The following is a 23796-nucleotide window of genomic DNA, read 5'->3' on the forward strand; positions in this document are numbered from 1 at the left end:
GCTTTTTGTTCTTGCGACCCATGGTAGTTTTAGATATTTCCCCTCATTTTTCAGGCGATTGTGCCGTGAAATCTCGCCTTTTCTGCTCTTTTTGGTCGGGGCTCATGAGGCATGTGACTGCTCGTTTTCGTTGCTTGGCTCCGCCCCCATAAGGTTCAGTTTCAAACTGTTTGGGAGCAGTTTCACAAAAAAATGTGGGCCCTCCCCAACAACCAAAGATTTCTCCATATTCATTCACATGGATTTTAGGTAATTTACAGTTTTGCATTATGAATGTTGATTTTATCCAACATGACAGGTATTGGCTGAGAGGGGGTTTAGACATTCCGCACAAATGTTACCCTTATATATCTTCAATACTACACCAACATAATGATTCAGTTACAAAACAAACACATACTATGGGATGGTTCAGGATTTAGTGAAATATTGTATTCAGTTACACAACAGATGTCGAAAACCATTTCAGATTTCTTTCTTGCATCATGTGGGGAATATGCACGAGATAGAAAGATTAGAGGGCACGGTTTAGCTGGGAGGTTATGATGTGTTCTAAAGTCATTCTTGGCTTTTCATTTGGTAACAGGAGGTTCAATGCATGTTTAAAAAAAGAAAAGGTGAACAGGCTGCATGACTCAGGAGAAGATTGGGTTAGTTTCAAGCATAGTTGTGGAAAGGGGCAAGTCTGTGGTGAGTGCCACAACTGAATGCACAAGTGTAGTGGTCAGAAGACCAAATTAAAGGTCATTTTTTACACTAGAGAGCGCCTTCTCCAGCAGATCCTTGTTCTTCACTGTATGTGGGAGGGTCACACTCAGATTTTCATCATTCTGCATGGTTCGAACTATCGTATCATATGCATTACTATTACCGGACCAGCAACGTCTGGCCACCTGGAAATACACAAAAATAGATTTCTCTCATTGGGTTACAGTAGCAAAACAAATGCAAATTCAAGTTCACACAAAAAAAAAAAAATACACAACTCAACTACACGTACAGTTACTAATCTGACCATGAACAATGCCTTTTCTCACATTGCTTTACCAGTCACCCTTCTAACAATGTTAGCGTGAACATGAACGTTTAAGCTGCATGCATGGCAACATAAAATAGGCAAAGATTTGCATTGTACGCCAGGCTGTGCCTTAACTTCATCACAAGAGAAAAAAAAAAAAAAAACAAAGAACACACACCACAAGAGTAAGGATTATTATAAACCTTTCATGTTTTTTGGGTTACTGGAATAGCCAGAGATTGAACTCTTTCAGCCAATCAGAATATCCGTATAATAAAAAGATGTCAAGAACTTTTCTTTTAATGTTAAAACATGACTCAGTCTGTTCACTTTTTTCCCCCCCACAGTGGAATGTCAACTCTCAGATAAACAAAATCAAAGTTAAACCTACCCCATTGGAGACATCCCAGTTTAGCATATTCTGAGCGCGGTCTTCAGCCTCCTGAGAACCATCCAAAACCAAGCCAAAGCCTCCATTAATTACCTCACCCCTACAAAATAAGGAAGGAAGAGTAAGGATTGACTTTGTTTCTGTAAGAATGTGCTGGGGCAGTTGTGCTCTTTGATGATCACATCAGGAAAATATTTATCTTTTTTTTTATAATTTAAATTCAGCATTTTCATTCCCAGGCTTTTAAATATTAGCTTTGCTCCAAATGTCAGGCTACATGGAATGCCTGAGAAGATAAAACATTGAAATTAATAAGGTTCTACAATGTTCCCTTATACTGTTATACAGCTGGTGGGATCTAGCCAGCAAGACTAAATTTAGCTACTTCTCAGGAAAGCATGTTTGAACATTATACACTAGGACAGTCAGAGAAAATCCTCCGTTTCGAATTTTGTGTTCCTGAAATAAGTATTTTTTAGTAGGAAACAAAAACCAAGAGCCCTGAAAATAAAATCTGTATAGCTGTGTCTCTACAGTCTTTATGAAGGAATGTATATCTAGGAAAAAATTTTAATTATGCATCGCAGTTTGAATACAAAATAGTTAAAACCTTTTAGACAAGTGTAGCAGCCAGATGCATAAAAAAAATTAAATGAGACCACGGGATCCTTCATAGATAAAACCAATTCTCTGCAGCCATCACTGGTGACAACTTGGGGGATTGACACATCAAGATGATGGTAGCCCCGCCCAGTGTTTAGACAAAGTATTCTACATACAACACATCTATTTATACACAGAAACGTGGGTTCCCACACCAGAGGGTCCTTCATGCAATGCAATAGCCCTTAGAATAGTCCCAGCCCGGCGCTCTGTGTTGGGTCTTAGTTGCATCATCACTAGCTAACAAGAGACTGCTTGCGTTGTACAAAATGTACCCCAGAATCAACTATCCCATGACATCATACCCACACATTATATGTTACTGGATAGCCCATCATCCAGTGCCCTTACTGATCAAATAACACCGTGGTTGGTGGTCAATGACAAAGTGATACCAAACAAAGATTCACCGGATTGCCACACAGTCCAGATCCAGCAGTTCCAGAGTATCTCCCGGTCAGGCGCTTAATAGCAGAATGGGTACTAGTTATCCCCAGAGGTGTCCCAATTACATCTGAAAGGCAGAATAAGTGTCCAGGGCATCTCCATAACCCCTTCCCATAGGGGCAATAGTCCTTTTTGCCCATGTTGGAATGGTGTCCCGTGACAGTGTTAAACAGAAGGTTGTTTATCAAACTGGAATTGCTGGAAACTGACCCCCCCCCTCCCCCAGCCATCTTTCCACTTGCCTGTATAAAGAATGGTTAGATGGATTGCAAAGTAATTTATTCTTGTACCCAGTGTTTATATTCCAATCAGGTTCTCTCACTCTTACCCTCCTAACAAACATACTCTTCACCACTGCTACAAAATAATCTGCACTGGTCCTTCAACCTGCCCCTACAGCATGCAACTTCTAATCCCTTGTTATGCATGATCCACCAATCACTAAGTAACGCCAATGTGTTTAAGAATAGCTGGATATACCCATAACCAAAAGCAAATTTCATTTCTGCCATAGATGGAAAGCAATTGCATCTGTCTAGAATATTTTCATATTAATGAAATCTAACAAGATGAGGAAATAATTGTTGATTTTTTTGAAATTTAAACGGAGCATTCACACCAAATATTCAATAAAGTGGAGATTGTGGACAAATTAAACTGAAAATTCGATGGCAGGAGGAATTCTACAAATACCAAACTCTGGCCTTTAAAATGTCAATTTTCTTGGTCCGTATGGTCAATCCACCACAATTCTTGGGGTAGTGAATAAGACCTCCAATCCCCAAAGCAGCACAAGTCAAACAGTGAATGTACAATCTGCCAAAGTGGATTATTTTTAGTTATCCACTTACCAGCCAACGCCTCCTCCATTATGCAGAGATACCCATGTGGCTCCTCTGAAGGCATCTCCCACAAAGTTCTGCACCGCCATATCTGTCAGAGGAAGAGAAGGGACATAGTTGTTCAAAGTAGTCTCTTGGGAGGGCTGTTAGGCAGAAATTGGATTGTCTAGATGTAGGTAGAAGAGTCTGCATCGTTTTTGATCTGGTATGTTATTTATTGATAACAAATATCTTGTTCCTTGAGCTTCTGAGTCTACATAATGCTACAAGGTAATTTCCAAGTTAATAAAAATGTTTTAAAATAAAATAAGAATAAATAATAGGGGGGAGGGGAGCTCAGAAGTTGCTCTAGAGCTGCAGCACAGATTCTCAAAATGACAGGGGTGGGGTACCCCCATTTTACAGTCTACTGTTAAACATGGGTTTAAGGCCAATACACATCACGTAGCTGCCCTTCAATACATATTAGTTACAGTCCACTAAACAAATTTCAGTGAGCAACATTGATTGTAAGACAAATTCCCTTAAAACAACCTGCGCAAAAGGCAGAGCCATCATAGATATTAGAGGTTTCTCGGAAGGGGCTGTCTGTTCCACTGACGTCATGATGATCCCGACTGATCACTACTGGACCCTACAGATTAAAAATTTTTTTTAGCCATTAATAAACATCACAAGTGGCAGAGTCTAAACAACTCTAACACTTTAAACACCAGGCGTTAGGAGGCAAATACATTTATATCAAGATAAGTCTATTATGATCTCATTAACAAGTTAAGGCCAGTTGACAACGATTTTTCCCCATCATGACTAAACTATCAACGTATTTTACATATTACAAATATTTTCATAGATGGGTATCCATTTTAAATTTTAACTAGGAAGACACTTTGGTAGGGCATAATACTGAAAGATACAGGATATACACCACATATGGATTTCTGTTTGTTAATAAAATGAAGTAACTAGAAACCACAAGCAAATGGCAGGTTTATTCCACTAAAAGAAAAACAGTCACATGTAGTAAAAATAGCGCCATGCTAAGAATGCCCACTTTGAACGATCAAATATTCAACATTTTATCAAAAACAGAGGAATGTCTGATAAGACTGAATGCTCACCAAAGATGGGACAGGAGAACAGTATAAAAAGGATACGTTAAGAGCAGAGGAAGAGAAAAAAAATCAGGAAGAAAAAAAAATAAAAATACATCACACTTCTGACATGAATGTCATTCCAATCATCAAACGTTAGAATGGCCTCCCCCATTATCTCACCTTAACCTGTCCCGTAGCAACTGCTTTATTGATGGCCACAGCAATGGAGACACGTCCTTTTTGGTCAGAGTAAAGAATCCTGGCCTGGGAGCCAACGACCTGATTGAAAGACACGTGAGATCTTCATTGGTGTCCGGTTATGCATCAAGAAGGAGCATATTGTTAAATTGTGATTCCATGAATGGCCATATAGCAAAAACCAGAAAGACTTACTAGATTATGCTTTCCAGCTTCCTTAATCCATTTCAGATTGTCGCTGTATTGTTTCTTCACAGGTTCACCGACTAGAGAATAGGAAGAAAGGGTCGGAATTTACCAAGTATGTGAACCCAACAATAATAAAAATTAAGATTAAGGAGAGAGCTTATCAAGAAACCTCAATGGCATTATAGTTTATCTTTAGCACATCAAGTTCAATATGCATTAGCCATTACCCACAATTCATTTATTTCACAATATGGCAGCCACATGACTTGCTTCAGTGGGTAAAAGGGTTTTAAAAATAAATGTAAAAAAAAAAAAAAAAAAAAAAACACACACCTACACTAGACAATAGAAAATCCATCTTAACACCACCCATACTTCTAAAACCTTCCACCACCAAGGTAATTTAGCAATGAGGTGTATTAAGTTACCCAGCCAAAGCAGATTCTGTGTTACATATTCTCTGTCCCAAGGGAGCTTTTGGCTCTCAAAAAACATTACAAAGATCTTTAGGTTTTATTTAGGGTTACTACCACTATATAAGGTGATTAATACATGTATGTGTGGCTAATTCGTTTTGCAAGTGGCTAGTTAAGTATGTGTGACAGTGTGCTTATATCCAAGATAAAGTATATAGGTGGTTGGACTTGGATGGGTCTAGGACAGACAAAAACCTAAATAGATCACTGGATAAAAAGGTGAAAACAAAAAAAGTTAGTGGGGGTCAGGGGAGGCAGAAAAATTACTGTATTAAGGATTTATGGCCTCTGCACTATTGTGAACCATAGATCTGCAAGTTTTATTTTTAAAATTTCAGGATAACCCCTCACTTGTCAGTAGTAGTACTACTGTGCATCCCAAATGGTTTATTTGGCATCATAAGGATCAAGCAGAGTCGACTCACTGATTGTAGCAATGGCTACCCGTTACCCGATTCATATGATGTGTCTATTCCTGTCATTTAAGACCTACCAGTTTTGGATACCATAACTGGGGTTATAATCTACTGCAATACTATTATGAACTTTAAGACGACCAACTTTCATGTATAGCAATCAAATGTCTTTATACCCTCTGCTTGCGAAATAAGGTCTTCAAGGACAGAAGCTGCTATCTGGTCAGTGACCGAAAGATCTGCGGGGTCTGCGGAGGTGCACACCCATCGGAATGGTCCAAAACCCATAGAGAATATATTGCTGTTCAAAAACACAACAAAAATTAGCAGATGTTTAGAATTCTTCACTTATTTGCTCTGTCAACGTTGTGCTTTCATTTCATTAACCAAAAGGGGAGGGAAAATATATAAATAACTGAAACACATTGCTAACTCCTCTTGTTCCATCTCACGATGAAAAAAAATAAAAATCAGTCACCGTCCTCCTTAACTCTTTTATAACTTGATCCCTACAACCACGGTAAGGTATGGAAAATAAAACCTTTACAAGAGTATTGCATCAGGTTTAGAAGATTGTGTTAGTCAATATACTTTTAGACTTGTAAATGCAGAATAAATACCAATTTATCAGAAATTATGTCTTACCCCATAATATGTTGAACGTAGGACGGGTATCGAAACTCTATGCCAGATCCCCCAAGTTTCCCCACATCAGCTCCTAGGCAGGGTTAGAAAAGGGCTTTATTTGGCACAAATCCTTACTTTATAGCTATGAAGAAAACACACAAGACATATTTACATTAAGTCATTCATATCCATGCAAACCGCTTCCTCACCGGCTCGCCGTGCCTCAAGCAGGAAAGCATTTCCATAGTCCCAGAAAAACATGCCAGCATCAGACAGTTTGTTGATGGCTGCTACCTGCCGCCTTAAGCTACGAGAGAGAGTGCAAAAGTGCAAATTAATATATTAGATACAATTTCTTTATGGGTTAAATTTATTGGGAAAAGTTAGGTCTCTGAATAATGCAGTGATCATCTGAATACAAGAAGCCTTGTTCTCTGTAATTCAGAATTAACAATTAAAAAAAAAAAAAAAAAAAAAAAAAAAAGGGTAAATGACTTGTTTCTGTTTAAGCAGCCCTAGCTTCAACTCTCCTAGCTGTGACTCAGTCTCCATGACAAAATAAAAATACATTAAAAAAAAAAGTTTAATTTCAATCAGATCTTACAGAGCAGTGTGTTTTCTGCTCAGTGAATTAAGCTTTAATTACATATAGGAGGCTGTTGCAGGCTATTAACAGAAAAGGATATAAAAAAAATTCTATTTTAAACAGACTGTGCAATAAGGGAAGTTAAAACTAATAAGACTCTTTTCAGGAAATGTGTAGAAAGGCTGTGTGCGTCCTAAACAAAGTGATTTAACTCATAAAATGGCAGAGAACTGAGCAATGAGACTGCAGGAGCACGATCTATACACCAAAAGCACTTCATTAAGCTAAAAGGTTGTTTTGGTACTTAGTATGTCCGTTTAATGTATTATCATATCCACGGTTTATCACTGTATGCATTATTGCACAAATAAATATAGATAATATATATTTATAAATATAAATATAGGAGGCCTGCACATACACTCACCTCTCTTGCACAAGCGGGCGGAAATAATCTGGATCAATACGATCATTGGAAATGGTTTCATTGAATTGCAGCTGCACGGGATAATAGCCGCCATTAAAGGGGTTGTGTAACGAAGTTTGATCAGATCCTAGGTCTACCAGTCGTTCACCTGTTTTCTCATATTCCTCCACCAGCCTCTCCCTGCAGAAAAGACATGTCTGTTAATACAGGTCACTAATAAAATCAGCAGCAGAATAACGTTGGCACAAATAAAGGATTATTTCTTAATAGGAGGGTTGTTACTGTATCGATTCATCTATTGAGTAATGAGAACATGGATGCAACCATATCAGTTTAGATGCAAACGGAACCTGCTTACCTTCTGAAATGGTTCAGAGATGGCTTTCAACTGACAAAGAAAACAAAAATTTCCTTGACACAGATCCTTGCAATAGTCTATGATATTATGCCAATACGAACACTTTTTCAAGAATGAATGTCAACATCAAGACACCTTTTGATTCTTATATAGTCATTTTTTCATACTTGTACATTATAGGCCCCACCACTTCCTCAGTAAGAACCACTGGGTTAACACATAACCAAGTACACAAAACTTACCAAAGATCTACAATATTCCCATGGTATCCCAGACTCAAAACCTCTTTTTTCTTTTTTGCATTTCTGTAAAAATATAAAGAAAAAAAAAAATGTTTATATCTCCCATATCTTCACACACAGTGAAAATCCATCACTACCCATAAAAGGCACATTGGATTAATTTTAACTAAGGGACAGTCAGAGCAGGGAAAAGAAAATGCCATGATAGAGATATATATATATATATATATATATATATATATATATATATATATTAATATATATTTTCATGCTTTCTTTATTCACAGTCAATAAATCATTGTACAATACAGTAAGTAGATAAGTGGTAAGATAAAATTAGTATAGACATAAACAACCGTACTTCATATAACATAGGTAGGTATGAGGCATTCTAGGCCGTGGGGTTTTGTATTTTATAATAAAATATGTAATAAGTTTTAGTAAGTTAGACACTCTGCATCCGTTACCCACTGTAAGATAAGGAAATTGTAAATAGTAGAATGGATACTTAAGGGTAAGGAGTAGAGCATGCCTCCGGTGTAAAGTATTGGGATCAAGAGGAGTTGTACCTAGGTTAATCGAGGAGGCTAGAGATCCCACTTAATCGGTGGTGGAATAGTTAGCGTAACGTTGTGGAGTAGCAGGGGGGAGAAATTGTGGGGTCCTTTTGACCATAAAGGGTGCCAGTTAAGCAGTATCAAAGCAATATCAAATGTAAACTTGCGCTATACAAATCGCTTGCAAACAAAACTATGACAATAATCAACAAAAGAAACATAAAAAGGTATAGTAACAGAAAAGCACAAGTGTACACGTAAAACACAGTAGTGAGACCCACCATGGTATATTTATTAGCAAGCAGCTCTACCAGCTACCTGACAAGTGTCGTACCTCATCATCTCCATACAGTCATCCAGAGAACTGGTAACCGCCATTAGCCATCCTTGCTGGAGTCTTTTCTCCAGAACCAACTGATCCACCTATATTGGGGGAGGGGGAGGAAACAAAACAAAAACGGACATGGCATCACTAGTTAAAGGCCATGAAACAAACACCGGAGCCTAGAAACCGCTTAGACGAAGTAAACACAAGATCTAATATGCCATACGTTTTTTGCATTATCTACTCAAAACTGTTGAGGTGCATGGTTCCAAAATATATATTTTTCATTGGTGCTATAAGTTACCATTATGCAAATAATTATAGTCCCCAAGGTTAGAACCAACCTATGTATTGTTTTGCTATAGTGGTCACATTTTTTAAAATAAATACAAAGTTTTATTAAAATTTAATTATTTACTACAATCTAACAATGCAACAATCTTATTGCCATAGAAGGTTATGAGAATTACAGAACTGAAATGCAGTTATCGAAGGTTATTGACTGTTGGCCTGTCTCCCAACATCCCTGATTTCAGGGTCTTGTCCTGCCATCCTGACTGTTCCCTTGTGTCCTGCTTTTGGGAAAAATAGTGAAATGTTCCCATGAAGACTAGCATAACTGCATCATTAGACTCGCTTGTGCTGTGCTCAGGGTACTAGGACCCTGCAGAGAGCACAAAAAATAAAATAAAAGTGCTCTCTGCATGGTCCGCCCGTGGAGGCGCGTTGGATTGGCAGGCAGCCTCAAAGGGTCATGTCAATGACGCAAATTGCATCATTGGCCTGCCCCCTTCCACTCTGACGTCCTTCTTCATGGGATATTCTGTTGGTTTAACAGGCAAAACAAATAAGTCTTAAGTTACTAGGGCAAGCAGAAGGCTTCCATCATCAACATTTATGCCACATTGAAATAAATATTTAATCGTGTAACAAAGATTTACCTCAGCTATAACCCCCACACAGCCAACTATCACTGCTGCTTTGGCCTGGGCACCACTCATTCCTCCAAGACCGGATGTCACAAAGACCTTTCCTGCCAGGTCATCCAAACCTAAGTAAAGACGGCCAGCGTTCATTATGGTCAGCTGGAAGAGAAAGCACAAGCCGGGCTTAATTCACAGTGCAAGCCAATCAATGGCAATACCCAGTTGAAACCAGACATCAATAACGGAGTCAAACAACATAAGCAGGCTTTTTAACTGCTCTTCCTCTCCCCCTTGCCCCCCATTGATCAATCTTCACTTCATTGACAAATAAAAATCAGCATTTCGTAACGTACCAGCCACCATTTTTTCCCCCCCACCAACGATCTTGTGTGTCATGGATGGAACAAATTCACGAATCGTCTCATCCAATGGCCATTTCATGTTTTGTCGATATGGCAGTTCAGAGTTGGCAAACTTGGAGGAATTGCGATTCTTTTTAAACAGAATGAGAAAGTCTATTACTTACCACTGTGCCATGAACAATACCCTGCGGCCCAATGTAACAGTAACTTCCAGCAGTCATCTGACCATACCTGACAAGAAACAGACCAAAGAACACGCTTACAGAATATACTTATAATGGCAATGGTTTTAGCACCAACATATACCAAGATAAATAAAAACAAGCATGTCTTTTACTGAAGGGAAACGCGTCAGTGTGATCATGATTACACAGACCATTATTAATTGTTAATATTGATTATAGATTTGCATGTATACTTCAGGCAAGCAAAGGATTTATTCTAGGTTTGCTGGGAGTCTGGCTGATTCCATCGAAAACAATTCATTCCTTAATCTCACTTGGTTATACATAACCTGCAAGATAGACATGGCAACTTTTACAGAGTTGTGATGTCAGCTCACCTTTTGTTCTTTTTACCCTCTACTCCCCCTGCCCCGTAAACTAAATATTCCGTATGACCAGAGACAGCAAACATTTCCAATAAACAACAAAAATAAAAATTTTGTATATGAGAAGGGAATGTCAGTCAACAAATTGGTCCGAAAAAAACTCTTACATGGTGACACCAAGGGCAAACATCCTCTCGTATTCCTGCTTGGATGAATAATTGGGAATGACCTAAAGATCGAAAAAGCTTATGGTCAGTTGAAAATTTAAAAAATAAAAAAATAAATACATTTTATATATTTTACATACAGCAGAATTATAGACACAAGATTCCTTTCAGTAATGCATATTTTCTAAAAATGTCAGTTCACGGTCCCTTTAAAGTGTACCGCTCGTGGTAGAAACAACAGATATCCACCTGTCAGTCACTTGCTGGCGTACACATCTATGAAGAGAATTCTGTGCCAACAACTGAATGATTAAGAAAAGCAGAACAATCCTCTTGCTGGTGGTTGTCCTGCTCTCCTCTGTGACAGTCACTCCATTACTTCAGGGTCTCAGAAAGAATAAAATGTGCTTGTCAGGGGAATATAAGAATGGAGCGGCTCCAAGCTGGATTGGAAGCGGTTTTGAGATATACCGTAACTCCAATGAAAACACACATGTATTTCAGTTATGCAGTTTCTCTCATTGGGGTAGATCAACTAAACCATATTTTTATTTTGGTAGGGGAGTATCTTTTTACAGGAACATTATAGTGTCAGGAATGCAAACGTGTATTCCCAACACTATAGTTGGTAACTATTTAGTTCCCTGCTCCCATTTAATCACATAGGAATGGTGTTTTTAACTCACCTTTTCTCACACACGTGCCAGTCTTGCCGTGGATGGCTTAACCTCCACGGCTGAAATCATTAATCTTTATGATCTCAGCCAATTCAATGCTATCCCTTAGGAAAACATGCCATCAGCATCTCCTCAGAGATGGACTGATTCAACGTATCTCTATGGGAAACATTCAGTACATCCACGCAGAGCATTGAGGTGCTGAACACAAGTGCTGCACACTCTGCAGCACTGGACTAGGAAGCACCTCCAGTTGCAGACTTGGCGACTGCCACTAGAGGTGCTCCTAGGGAGCAATGTAAATACTGCCTTTTCACAGTTTGCAGGTACAGGCTTTAGACCCCCAAACCACTACATTAATCTGTAACGGTTCTGGTGACTAGAGTGTCCCTTTAAAAGTTTTTATTGAAGTGGTTATAATGCCAGAGAATCCCAACTCCACTCCTTTGTTTAATGATGAATGAGGGTCCTGGTGCCGTTCAAAAATAATTTAACACTGAATGGAGAGATATTGATAGCGGTCTCCAGGTTTCCCTTAAGCACTTCAATGACAATTTTGTTTTAGTGTCCCTTTAATTACCATTTTAGGTCAGTATTCCAGAGGCACATGCCTCAAACTAACATCTCCATTGCCTTTAGTCTACCTAATGAATACCACCCCAGGAACAATTTAGCTGGAGAAAGATTAACAGAGCATGAGAATTCAGAGAACGGGCAAACTCTTAGAAAAACCCAATAACTTGCCATTCGATTAATTCCCTCTCACGTCTCAAAATAGTTTTCACTGACTTGTGCCATTACAGAGTGAACCTATACTATTTGCAGATCAGACTGACCCACACGCAAGGGCAGTCCAGACCATATCGGAAATGCCAGGCAAGTTCTCCCTTAATTACTGCATTCCCAGACAATCGTTCCAGCCTTCTGTGGGCCTCTCTGGGCAGGTGTGGCTGATACCCCTTTGAGCATAGAGTGCATGGGCTCCACATCTGGATTACACTTTAATTTAGAAAGACCCCAAGCAAATGTATTGAAGCAAAAACATATGATAACTCTGAACATGAGCAAAAGCTATTTGCCCTATGGTCTCAAAGTAGTTTTTGCTCACTTGTGCCTTTAGCATTGTAGGATGATGCAAACCAATCATGTGATAAGTTAAAAATGAGTGAGAAATACCAACCATTCCATTGGTGATCACAACTCGAGGGGCTGAAGGATGACTGGGAAATAGTCCTAACGGATGTCCACTGTACATAACAAGTGTCTGGTGGTTGGTCATCTTGGATAGGTAGTGCATTACGAGCCAAAACTTCAGAGATAAGAAAACCATGCTACATTATTACATATGATCCACAACTATACAAAAAAAAAAAACCCACACCACACATCCTTATGCTTACTTAAACTGCAATAACAAAAAAATGTGATATATGTAGATACATCTCTCTAGATATCGATTTAAAATCTTTAATGATTAAGCATGCCAAGTATTTTAAGACAAAATGGTCACATCAAAAATGTATGCACAACTAAAAAAATGTTAGCAATGGATTTTTGTGCTTTTTATTGCATTTCATTTGTCAATTCTAAATTGCTTTATTGCATTTACATTGTACACCAGACTATCCCAGCACATCCAGAGTATACCATGCAAATTCATTTTCCTGCACATGAAAGACTCGTAGTGGAGTACAGCACAACAGAGGCAGTGCAAGGAACATGAAATAATGCAGTTTCTTTTCCTGCAATATAGCTTCCCTTTAACTTATTCTGGCTTCTCAAATTGTTGTTGTGCTAATCATGTGTACAAACAAGATATCCATTTTATTGTCCATTGTTGTGCAATAGTAATATTGATTTATTGTTCTTACTTGAGAACACAACTCATCTTTTTTGTTAAATAAAGATTGGAAAAAGGGAAGAAGAAAAATAAATATATGATGTAACAAAATTTAAAATGGTGACCTGGCAACCCTATAGAACAAGGCTGGCATCCAAAGTTAAGCCTCTGATTCAGTCAATCATTCTTCTGACACTCTCCCTATGGGGCAGGATTTCATTCAGGATACTTATCAATGGCAAACATAATTGGATGATCCAAGGAATTCAAATAGGGCAATAGGACAGATGCATACATAATAGGATAACCTGGAGATTTTCTCATACATACCTGGGCCCAGTTACTGAATACTTGACCATTCCCTCCATAAGTCACTAGCTCCTGGGGAAACTGGGTAGAAAAACCATCAGGTTAATTGGCATTGTATGTAAAGCTTCAAAGGACATTATAGTCACCAGAACAACTACAGCTTATTGTATATAGACAATCCCTTCAGGCATTTTGCGCTGTCTTTTCATACATTTGAAGTTTAGGGACACTTCCAGCTGCCACTCTGCAGTACTGTACCAGGAAGACATTTACACAGTGTGCACAACACTACCATTCAGCGTCTCCACGTTCTGCATGGAGACCCTGAACTTTCCTCAGAGAAGCATTGATTTAATGCATCTCTATGAGGAGATGCTAATTGGCTTGGCCGGTATTTGGCCCCGGCCCGCTTCCTTGGCGATCTCAGCCAATCCAATGCTTTCCCTTCAGGAAAGCATTGGATTTGCTGGGATCATCAATTATGATGTCAGCCAAAGAGTCAGTTCGTGGGCGGGGCCCACAGACCTGCGTGACGCAAAAAAAAAAAAAAGTGTAAACTTTTACCCTTTCGAAGTGCGGCAGGCCACCAACTGGGTGGTTTTAACACTATAGGGTCAGTAATACAGGTTTGTGTTCAACTTAATGGAAGATCAGCCAACAGAGGAAATGCCAACATTCCAATGATGTCTTACAATGTTCTACATACGTAATGAAAACTTTATTTAGCAAAGAAAATTGTGATGTGTTGACATGTTTATAAGTTCACATCTGGCAGTCTATTTTAAGTTTGAATACATTTCTTTTTATAAATTTTTATCTTGACATCTCATTCAGCAGCCCCTACATGGTTAGAGCATGACGTTTATATGCTTTATTACATTTTAAGGCAGTTTTATCTTTCATTTATTTCAAACTGGATTGTTTTTTTTTCCCCTCCAACAGATTATATACACAAGTAATCCCTGAACAGATTAATGGTCTTAATTCATATTGTTGGGTTGCCACCTAGATCAGTTAGGATACATTTTAATACAAACTAATTTGGGTCAAATTAGAGAGTTTTGTGTACTAAATGAGGATAGTGAATCCATGTACAAGTCTTTCCAATTGCCCTAAATATTTTTTTGAATTTATTACAGTGTTGGTGAGTAGTTAAATGACCCAATTTAGGACTCAAAAAGTGAATTTAGTGACTTCCCCGCTCAAGTTTGCAGTGCGTGCTACTTTCGGTGTAACCTTCCCCATCCCCCACTCCCGGACCAGTGGGGGGTTATCCCAGTCCCTGCTGGAAGGACTAATCTGCAAATATCTATGCTACCCAAGATGGTGGAGAGGCCTTCCCCAATGGCACAGAGCCCAATACTAATCTGTGCTGATGAAAGCAGCCTCGCTGGGTGCCCCCTGCTGAGATTGGAAGAAATATTTCAGGACTTTTGGGCCATGCTGGAAAAGAGTTTGGTGACAAACTCGCTGCTGCCTCAAAAGTCCAAGGACAGTAATACCCAGCAGACCACATCAAGGTGACACATGCCGGCAGAATCCTGCTCCTCACCTAGAGCACACACCTAAGCAGCGGAACGAAAAGTGCTCGACCCCTCCCCATCTCCTGCAATGACTGAGGCCTGCACTCCATCCATGGTGGCAGGAGCCGGTGCTCCAACGTCCACAGCGGTGGAGGATCGCACCCCCCACACTGTTCCAGCAGAGAATCTCAGCTCTATCCACCGCAGCGGCGGGGAAACATTAGGCACCTGTGGACACTAAAGATCCAGATTCACAGCGTGAATCCTCAAGCTCATACGATAAAGCTGCAGTCTATAGCCCATATCTGGAGATGATGCAAAGCCCTACACCGACAACGCCGAGCTGCACCCCCTTACAGACTACCAACGGTGGGAGTGGGATGACGCCTCGGCAGAAAAAGGGCCTACTGCCTGAGCAGGTGACCCAGTGAGAGTCACAGAGGCACTCTCATATTTTGTTCCTGTTTAGTTTGCTCAGCGATAGCTCATATTACATATATATTCGAACACGTGGTGGCGGCCATCTTGTTCGCATAGACTAAAACCGCGAATAGACTTCAGGGGGACTTAGCCGTGAATGCCCTGGAACTATTTTCGGCATGAAAACCTCACGGTTCCCGGTTGGTCCTCCAGTGGCACATCTATGGAACGGTTTTGGGCATGAAATCCTGGGTTTGCCTGGGCAAAAATATGACTTCCATAAAATTTCTGAACCCCTGATCTGGGTGATTTTTGGATATGTTGTTTGCCCAGATCAGAGCTATTAGGGGATGTAAGATTTATGGGGATATGTTATGTTTTGGGGTGTTCTCTAGACTTTGTATATATGTGTTTTTTCTGCCTGTGGATAATTAGGTTTATGCATTAACTACCTTAATTATATCAGAGGGGAGGGATTGTTTAATGTATGTGGGAGTGTCGGACATTGTTATACTGTTCTTATTGGTCTGTACAGTTTGTAATGCGGTGTTCCATCAGGTCCAGGGGGTGTGCCTCTGGCCTCAGGAATTGTATATAAGCCAACCTGTATCAATAAAGCTTAAGACTTGTTCTACCCTTCATGAAGTTTTGGCGCATGTTTGGACGATTGGAGAACTACCTACACTCTGGGGATTGCTATAATCACTATACTCCCCAGAGTATAATCACTAAGCTATTGTAAGAGCTTGTTCCTGCTCTCTGGATTAAGAGAGGTCTGCCTACTGGAAGTTGGATCCTGGTCTTGGGCCCAGAGTAGGTGGAAGACAGCGAGACCCCAACCAAGCTGCGGCGGTTCGTGGGGTCTGCGGTGGTTATGGTGTCTAGTGGAGTGCTTGGAGCCCTCGGAAAGCACTAGGTGCATCAGTCAACGGAGGTACCCAGTCGGGGTGTCAGGCAATCCGTTACGCTCATGTTGGTCTTAGAGGTTAGAAAACAATACCACTCAGTGAGTTCTCATCATGTCTAGACTAACAGCCTGTATTTAAAGTTTTTGACATGTCTGCCTTGCATGATTATCTTATATTATAAAACTGTGCTGAAATCTCACATTGCCATAAAATTGTTATGTCCTGTTTCCTGAAGAGCTTGCTCTAGCTATTGTGGCATTGAACGCCTGCCTGTATTATCACTGCACAAAAAAAAAAAAACAAAAAAAAAAATTCTTTATAAGTGAATATAGTAAACTGAAAAATTTAACAAAAATCATTTGATATGTCCACTGAAAATGACCAATAATTTTAATTTCACTGTGTGGCGAAAGTAACCTTGCCACTTGTACTTGGAGGGGCCTGCTTGCCAGCCACCTGCCAACAAACCCTGCAGGGAAACCTGTAAAAGACTACCGAACTTGACCGACTGATTTCCCTGGAACTATTTTGGGCATAGGACCATGTGCATGGTCGGTCAAAACTAGTACTTCCAGGAAATTCCTGAACCGATCTGGGTTATTTTTTGGATATGTTGTGAATTGGTCATGTTTTCAAATGGAAGTCTTTAAACAAACAAATAGTGGGGATGCAGACAGAATGCGGTCTGAGGTGGGGTTTGGATAATTGGATTTTTAGTCACAAACAATGACAATCAATTGTACAGTTTACATCAATGCTAATAAAGTCCAAATTAATTTGGTGTAATTACTGCATATTGTAAGAGCGCACTTGCCAACAGTAGGATGAATTTTAGTCTTGTAGTCATAGAAGAATACCTGAGCCACGGCTGGGTCCAAATTATTCATGATCATATGCATAACGGCAGCAGCCTGTGTGGTATGGCAGGGATATTCTGTGATGGGGTATGCTCTAGGAAGACATTAAATAGCAACAGGGTTGTTACCAAACAGTGTAACCAAAAATGTTTTTTATATGGCATGCTTATGATGACACTATACCTTGATTAGCAAATAGGCACACGTGAGAAGTTACAAACAGTACCGTGTATCTAAGCAGTAACTGAAGAACTAGAGAGACTACCACAACTTTATTAGAGTGTCTGTACACCTTTATAGAATTTTGCTTATAGCAGATTAAACGTTTTGTTTTTTCTTAGCCTCTATTTCCGGGTAAATAAAGTTTTAAGCGGTTTAAAGAATACTGTCTCTTTCCTAATAATTAAACCAATAGAAAAAATAAAATAAAAAAAAAAGGAAAAATCTAGACCCTTTGATAATCTTTTTCTATGATATGCTCCATTTTTAATTTTACATTTCTAAATAAATAAAGATCAGGTTATATCACACTGCAGTTGAGGTACACATGGGGCCAATATCACAAATGAAAAGAAAATCAAACTAGTGAAGTATATATTTGCATATTTAAAAGACCACACCGGGCAGCATAACGTCACAGCATTGAAATTATATGTGAGGAGACACTGGGTGTTGGCTCACCTGAAGGCAACCAATTGCTCTGCCCCTGTACTTCCACTCAATGTCTGAGGTTTCACTCAAGAAGCTTTGAACTGAGTGCTGCTGACACTCTCAGCCCCCGAGTTACTGTCCATTGGGAAAAGTGTGAAGAAATTACTTATCTGTTTTAATCTCTCCTCAATGGAGAGCTACTGGTTTATCAACGGCACCCAGTCTGAGGCTTCATGACTGAAACCTCAAACACGGAGTTAGAGTAGAGAGGCAGAGCAATTGGGAGCATGAGACCTACTCGCACCAAAACAATATTATTGAGGGGAAGTTGATGAAGTTCTTCTAGTGTTAGAGGGCCCGTTTAAAATGTGGATGACACTTATTTCTAGTTTTCTGCAAATTCTTGGCACAATTTACGAAATCCTTTGGATTTCTGATGCTTCTTTGACTCAGTCATGTTGGATTTTATATTCTATGCCACTTTTGTTCTGTGTGTAGGGTTCTCTTTTAGTTCTCTATATATCTGCCATGCTATGTTTGACAGTCTTCAACAACTTTAATTTCTGCATAAACTGGTGGGATTTACTATAAAAAGAAAAATGTCACTGTTAGAACACTTTATTAAGTACGAACAATATTACTTTTCAGAGCACATTGGGAAATCTCCCATTTTATTTCTCCTCTATGCTGACTGCAAGGTGCAAAGGACAGAGATTATCTCAAGGATTGACAGTGAGCTAAAATGGAGGTGCCCAGCTGCAGGATAAAGAGATGTGGATTTCTACATTTAAACTAATATTAAACCTGGGAAGTGACTTTTCCCTTTAAGATGGTGTAAATAAAACATGTTAAGTGGACGACTTACTTCATCTCTATCTCAGGGTGGAATCTGTACATGTAGATGTGACCATAGCATCTCAGCTCTTCAGCAAATTCAGTCGCCAGGGTTTCATGCAGCTCAGGAGGGAAGTAGCGCAAGGCATTTTCTAGAGCAAGCTAAAGACGAAGGCACAGTAAGTCTTTCTAAACATTACAAAATGTAATTTCTCCTCACAGGGCAATAAATAGGCATGAGCTGGCACTGGTACACTGTGTGATCTAAAAACCTAGATTAGATTAATGCAGAATCATTCTTCAAAAGATTATTCTGGTAGAGAACATCACTGTATATAGATTAAAAAGGGTAAAGGATCTACACCATAACTACTATAGGTTATTATAGCTGTTATGATGCTCTAAATCGTTGGATGCTGCCACCCATCTTTGAAATGAGTAATGTGGAAGATTAATTTTGACATTACATGTCCAAAGTCTCGCAAACTTGGAGAGCAATTATAGGCATCAAGCACTGTGAGTGGGATATGACCCCTTAAAATTTGCCATACAGACAGTCACTGTGTGTTACCCAAGGAAGGATACTGTCTGGAATGTAAATAAACACTCCACATATGTATCAAGATATTCTCATTTTAATTAGTACCAAGTTCTATTTGTAATCAGCACTCATAATTAACTCCAGAAACACCTCTACTGGTGTCAGACAACCAGGGAGGTTATCGTACGGATTCCGATGACTTCATAGAGCCAACATTAAGTGGCAGGCGCAGTCTGCTAAAGCACCATCCTACACATTTATAGATGGAGTGATGGGTTGTTTTGGATCATACATTTTTTTTTGGTGGTGATCCCACAGTGGCAGTCACTATGGAGAGACTTTGACACATTCTATTATAAAGTAAATATTTAGAAGGGTTTCATGGTTTATTTACCAAGGCTTCCATGATGTGGAGGAAGTCTAGTCCCCTAACCTGAAGAAGATCAGCCCAGTATGTCTGTCTCTTTATTAAAATAAATAGATACAACCTTGTACAAACAGCAACCTGTGTGATTTCTTAATCTTTTAAGATTCCACACATGCCAAAAGGTCACAGGCTCTCAGAGTCAGGGGCAAGTTAACGTATCTAAACCCAGGTTTGTACTAAACGCTACCTGTTGCCTCTGTGGTCCTGTTTGTGATTAGGTATTGCAAAAATACCACCAATGCAAATGCTGGGAGGGTTTCTGATTGCTTGTGATGTAAACCCACCCATGGGTGGACTGAGTGGCATTGTGCCAACAGCACTCCAGGACTGCAAGAAATTAAGCCATTCTAAAATATATGAAGTAGGCTGGCAGGGGCACCAGAGTGCCATATGTGTAACATTTTACTGGCTCTTTAGATATCATGCAGCAGATATGCTCACTCATCTGTGGTCGAGGAGAGATGCAGGGCAGGTGTGCTGGCAAGAGGTTCTGCTCCATGGCAAACAGCTATCAATGGCAAAGTACATCACCTACTGCCAATGACCGGTGACTGGATTGGGTTCCAGCTTCTGCTGGAACCTGAAGCCTATCAACCAGCAGAGGAGCTTCAGAGCCTGGCAAGACCCAGGCAAGAGGGCAAATCATTAACAAACAGTTTGCCCCGTTACCGGGGAACCAGGCCAGGTACTTATACATCTTAGCCACTACAGTAGGCTGTAGTTATGAATATTGGAGTAACCCTTTAGTTCATTGATTTTACTTTGGCAACACTCTTCATGCCATGTGGGTGTAGTCTTCTGTACAAATAATGTAGGCAACAGAATGCCCAGTGATTGCACAATGACTAGGAATGATTAACCTGCAGATTGGGTTACCTTCTAACAGGTTTGAATTTCCCACAAGATTCATGTTGTGTTCCCTGGGTTAGCAAAGTTTCAGCAATCAAGCAGGTTTACTGATTTTTACAGCTGAACAAAACAATGATTGCACAATCCCTCTACAAACATAACATGCAAGTTTCTCAAATCACTAGTAATATTTGAGGCTCAGGTAATACAGCAATAAAAGAGAATGAGACCCAGGAATTCCAGAGGGGTCAATCTGTAAGTTTACAGCTTAGAACAAGCTTGTTTGAGCCACTGGAGCGGGATTTAAAAATACAATGCTGAATATGCTTTCACAATTATGTCAGTTTGGTGCAAATACTATAGATCAATTAATACACTCTTTTTTTGGACCTCCACTCTCACAGTGTAATAAATAAAATTCATAGATGAAGCTCAGCCTTGCACATGGAAAAAAAAAAAAGTGTTCACATTGAAGTGCACAAATGATGAAGATATATTTATATACACTTTTTTTTTTTTAAACATCTTCACCAGCTGCACATTCATTGTATGTTCCTGAATGTATAAATCGCTTTGGCATCAAGTTGGGAGCTGCATGTAAAGTGCTGCCCACCTGATTTTCTTTATGCAAGGGGAACTCTCAGGATTATTTACAAAAAGTGGAATGGTCCTGAATTGAAACATAGGTTAGGTGGAAAATTATCACAGGTCAGTTATTTTAGTAACTGATGTCCCACTGGCAGTCTGTGAAGTCTCCATGCTGAAGGCAGTACTTTTCCCATTACATCAAACAGATGCAGACCAGGAAAACATGGTGAATCTGGAAACGCTCTCCGTAGCAATGCTCAGTTTTTTTTATACAGAACCCAAAATATATCAGCTTAAAGAAATACAACAAGTATTTGTGCAACATTTACCTACATTTAGACCATTCAAAATGATTTCAGCCACTTTACCTTTTCTTCCTCTGTGGAAAGATGAGGAGTCCTTTTTGGTGCGTGGGGCCCACCTTTGGCTCTCCCTTTCTTTGGGGGTAATGGATTTAGTGGAAGCCCAGCACACAGCACCTGAAGGTTGCTCATTATTAGGCCTTATCCCAGACAGGTCAGAAGAACTCACAGGTTACAACTTCAACAAACACTAAAAGGGACTGAGACACACCTACTCCTAGCCTGAAACCCTATTGGTCTACAAGATTCCCTAAAATTAATATATTACCTGGCCTTATCACAACCCTAGACAGAGTGGGAGAGAAAGGCCCTCATGCTGTGTGTTACTGAATTTCACTGGGATTTATCTATTAAACTGGACGTTTTAAGGCATTGACAAGGCAATTGAAAATTTTAGGCTAAAACTGGAAAACAGCTAGAATTCAGATATTTTTTTTGTTTGGTGTGTCAGTTGTGCATTGTCAGTTCTTCTCATTTGCTAGTTTGTTAAATAAAACACATGGAAAACAGAACTGCACGGCTTGGTAGTCATTGGGTTAATGATTCCTCTCTAAGCGCTAATTGACACGTTTGTAGTTAAATTATAATCATTAAGGGCTTGTTTTTTGCACTCACTTTGCTCTTTGTTAATTTATATAAAATTAAAGGAACATTATAACATTGGGACTACAAATCTTTTTTCCTAACATTGTAGTGTTCATTAAATAACATGTGTGCATTAAATTACATCATTTTACTTATCTTACTCAGCCTTATTTCCCATCCTGATGATCTCAGCCAGTCCAATGCTTCCCCATATGACAGCCACTATAGGCATGTTAATCCTCTAATGAAAACATTACTATGTTTTTAGCTGCAGGGTTAAAATGACTGGGGCATTGCACCCAGACCCCTTCATTGAGACAATGTGGTCTCCGTGCCTAGGGTCCCTTTTAAATCATTCTGTTTGCCAACTGGAAGCCCTCAATAGTGCAAGGGTTAAAGGACCACTTGGGACACCGTAAGACCTTCATTGGAGTTAAGTTATTATGGTGTGAGTAGGTCCCAGGCGCCAGCTTACTTTCGGGGGTTAAACCAGCCAGTGTCCGTCAGTTTTGCCCCTTTACTTCATTTCCAATCAGAGCCTTTAATCAGGAAACCTCGGACAAAGTGCCACTGTTGCCACTGTTGCCATGCTCTAGACTTAATAGTAGCTCTCCAATTACAAAACAATGTGAGAAAGGTATGTATATTTCTCACTAAAAGATGAGCCAGCAGCTGCTCAACCTTTAATATCTCATTCCCTGGGCAGTGGCTAGTATAAACAACGTTGGAATAAGGAGGACCTGTACCTCCTTCATAGCACAGATTATCTGTGCTAGAGCGTCGCTGGACGTCCTCACGCTGTGTGAGGACCTCCAGCGTCGCTCAAATCCCCATAGGAAAGCATTGAAATTTGTTTTCAATGCTTTCCTATGGGGAGACCTAAGGCGCATGCGCGGCATTGCCGCGCATGCACATTAGGTCTCCTCGGCCGGTGGCCGGGATCAGTCTCGCCAACCGGCCGACGGAGTAAGAAGGAGGAGCGGCGCCGAGGAGGAGACAGCGACGAGGGACATCGTCGCTGCCTCAGGTAAATGACTGAAGGGGTTTCACCACTTCAGTAACTGGGGATTGGGGGGTGGGAGGGAGAGGGAACCTCCAGTGCCAGGAAAACGGATTGTTTTCCTGGCACTGGAGATTCCCTTTAAAATAACTGGTGACTCCTCCAATACATTAATGGAATATTGCCAATGTTACTAGGGATGTGCATGGGCAAAAAATTGGTTCAGTTCGGCACTTCCGAAATTCTAAAATTCTGCAATTCGGGACTTCGGCAATTTGTTTCTGTTTGCCACTTCCAAAATTAGGGGTAGGGTTAGGGTTAGTGTTAGATTCCTGTCATTATTCCCGTAATTTTCCCTCCCTCTCTTGTTTCGCCACTTTTCAGAAATCCGCAGCACTTTGGCACTTCGGTTCGTCACTTCCGAAATTCAGGCAATTCAGTTCGGCACTTCAGAAATTCTGCACTTTGGAAATTTACATTCGGAACAAAACAAATTGCACATGTCTAAATGTTACTACATTTGTTGCTACTTCAGGACCTTCTAAGCCAGTTCTGTCCTGT

General features: G+C 39.9%; 1 protein-coding gene across 1 annotated transcript; it reads right to left on the reverse strand.

Moving 5' to 3' along the window:
• Positions 1–397: 397 nt before the first annotated feature.
• UROC1 (urocanate hydratase 1) lies at positions 398–21916 on the reverse strand. The gene is made up of 20 exons (XM_063426271.1): positions 21657–21916; positions 18915–19045; positions 17399–17492; positions 13712–13771; positions 12722–12850; positions 10865–10926; positions 10312–10378; positions 9801–9944; positions 8869–8957; positions 7978–8040; positions 7378–7557; positions 6574–6671; positions 6383–6455; positions 5914–6038; positions 4852–4922; positions 4639–4737; positions 3896–3995; positions 3371–3452; positions 1410–1509; positions 398–893 (listed from the first exon to the last, which is right to left on the reverse strand). Exons 1-20 carry the CDS (start codon positions 21780–21782, stop codon positions 738–740), a joined length of 2049 nt encoding a protein of 682 aa, XP_063282341.1. The 5' UTR covers positions 21783–21916; the 3' UTR covers positions 398–737.
• Between the last annotated feature and the right edge of the window lie 1880 nt (positions 21917–23796).

Source organism: Pelobates fuscus, chromosome 7 (assembly GCF_036172605.1).
Source record: "Pelobates fuscus isolate aPelFus1 chromosome 7, aPelFus1.pri, whole genome shotgun sequence".
NCBI classification, from domain to species: domain Eukaryota; kingdom Metazoa; phylum Chordata; class Amphibia; order Anura; family Pelobatidae; genus Pelobates; species Pelobates fuscus.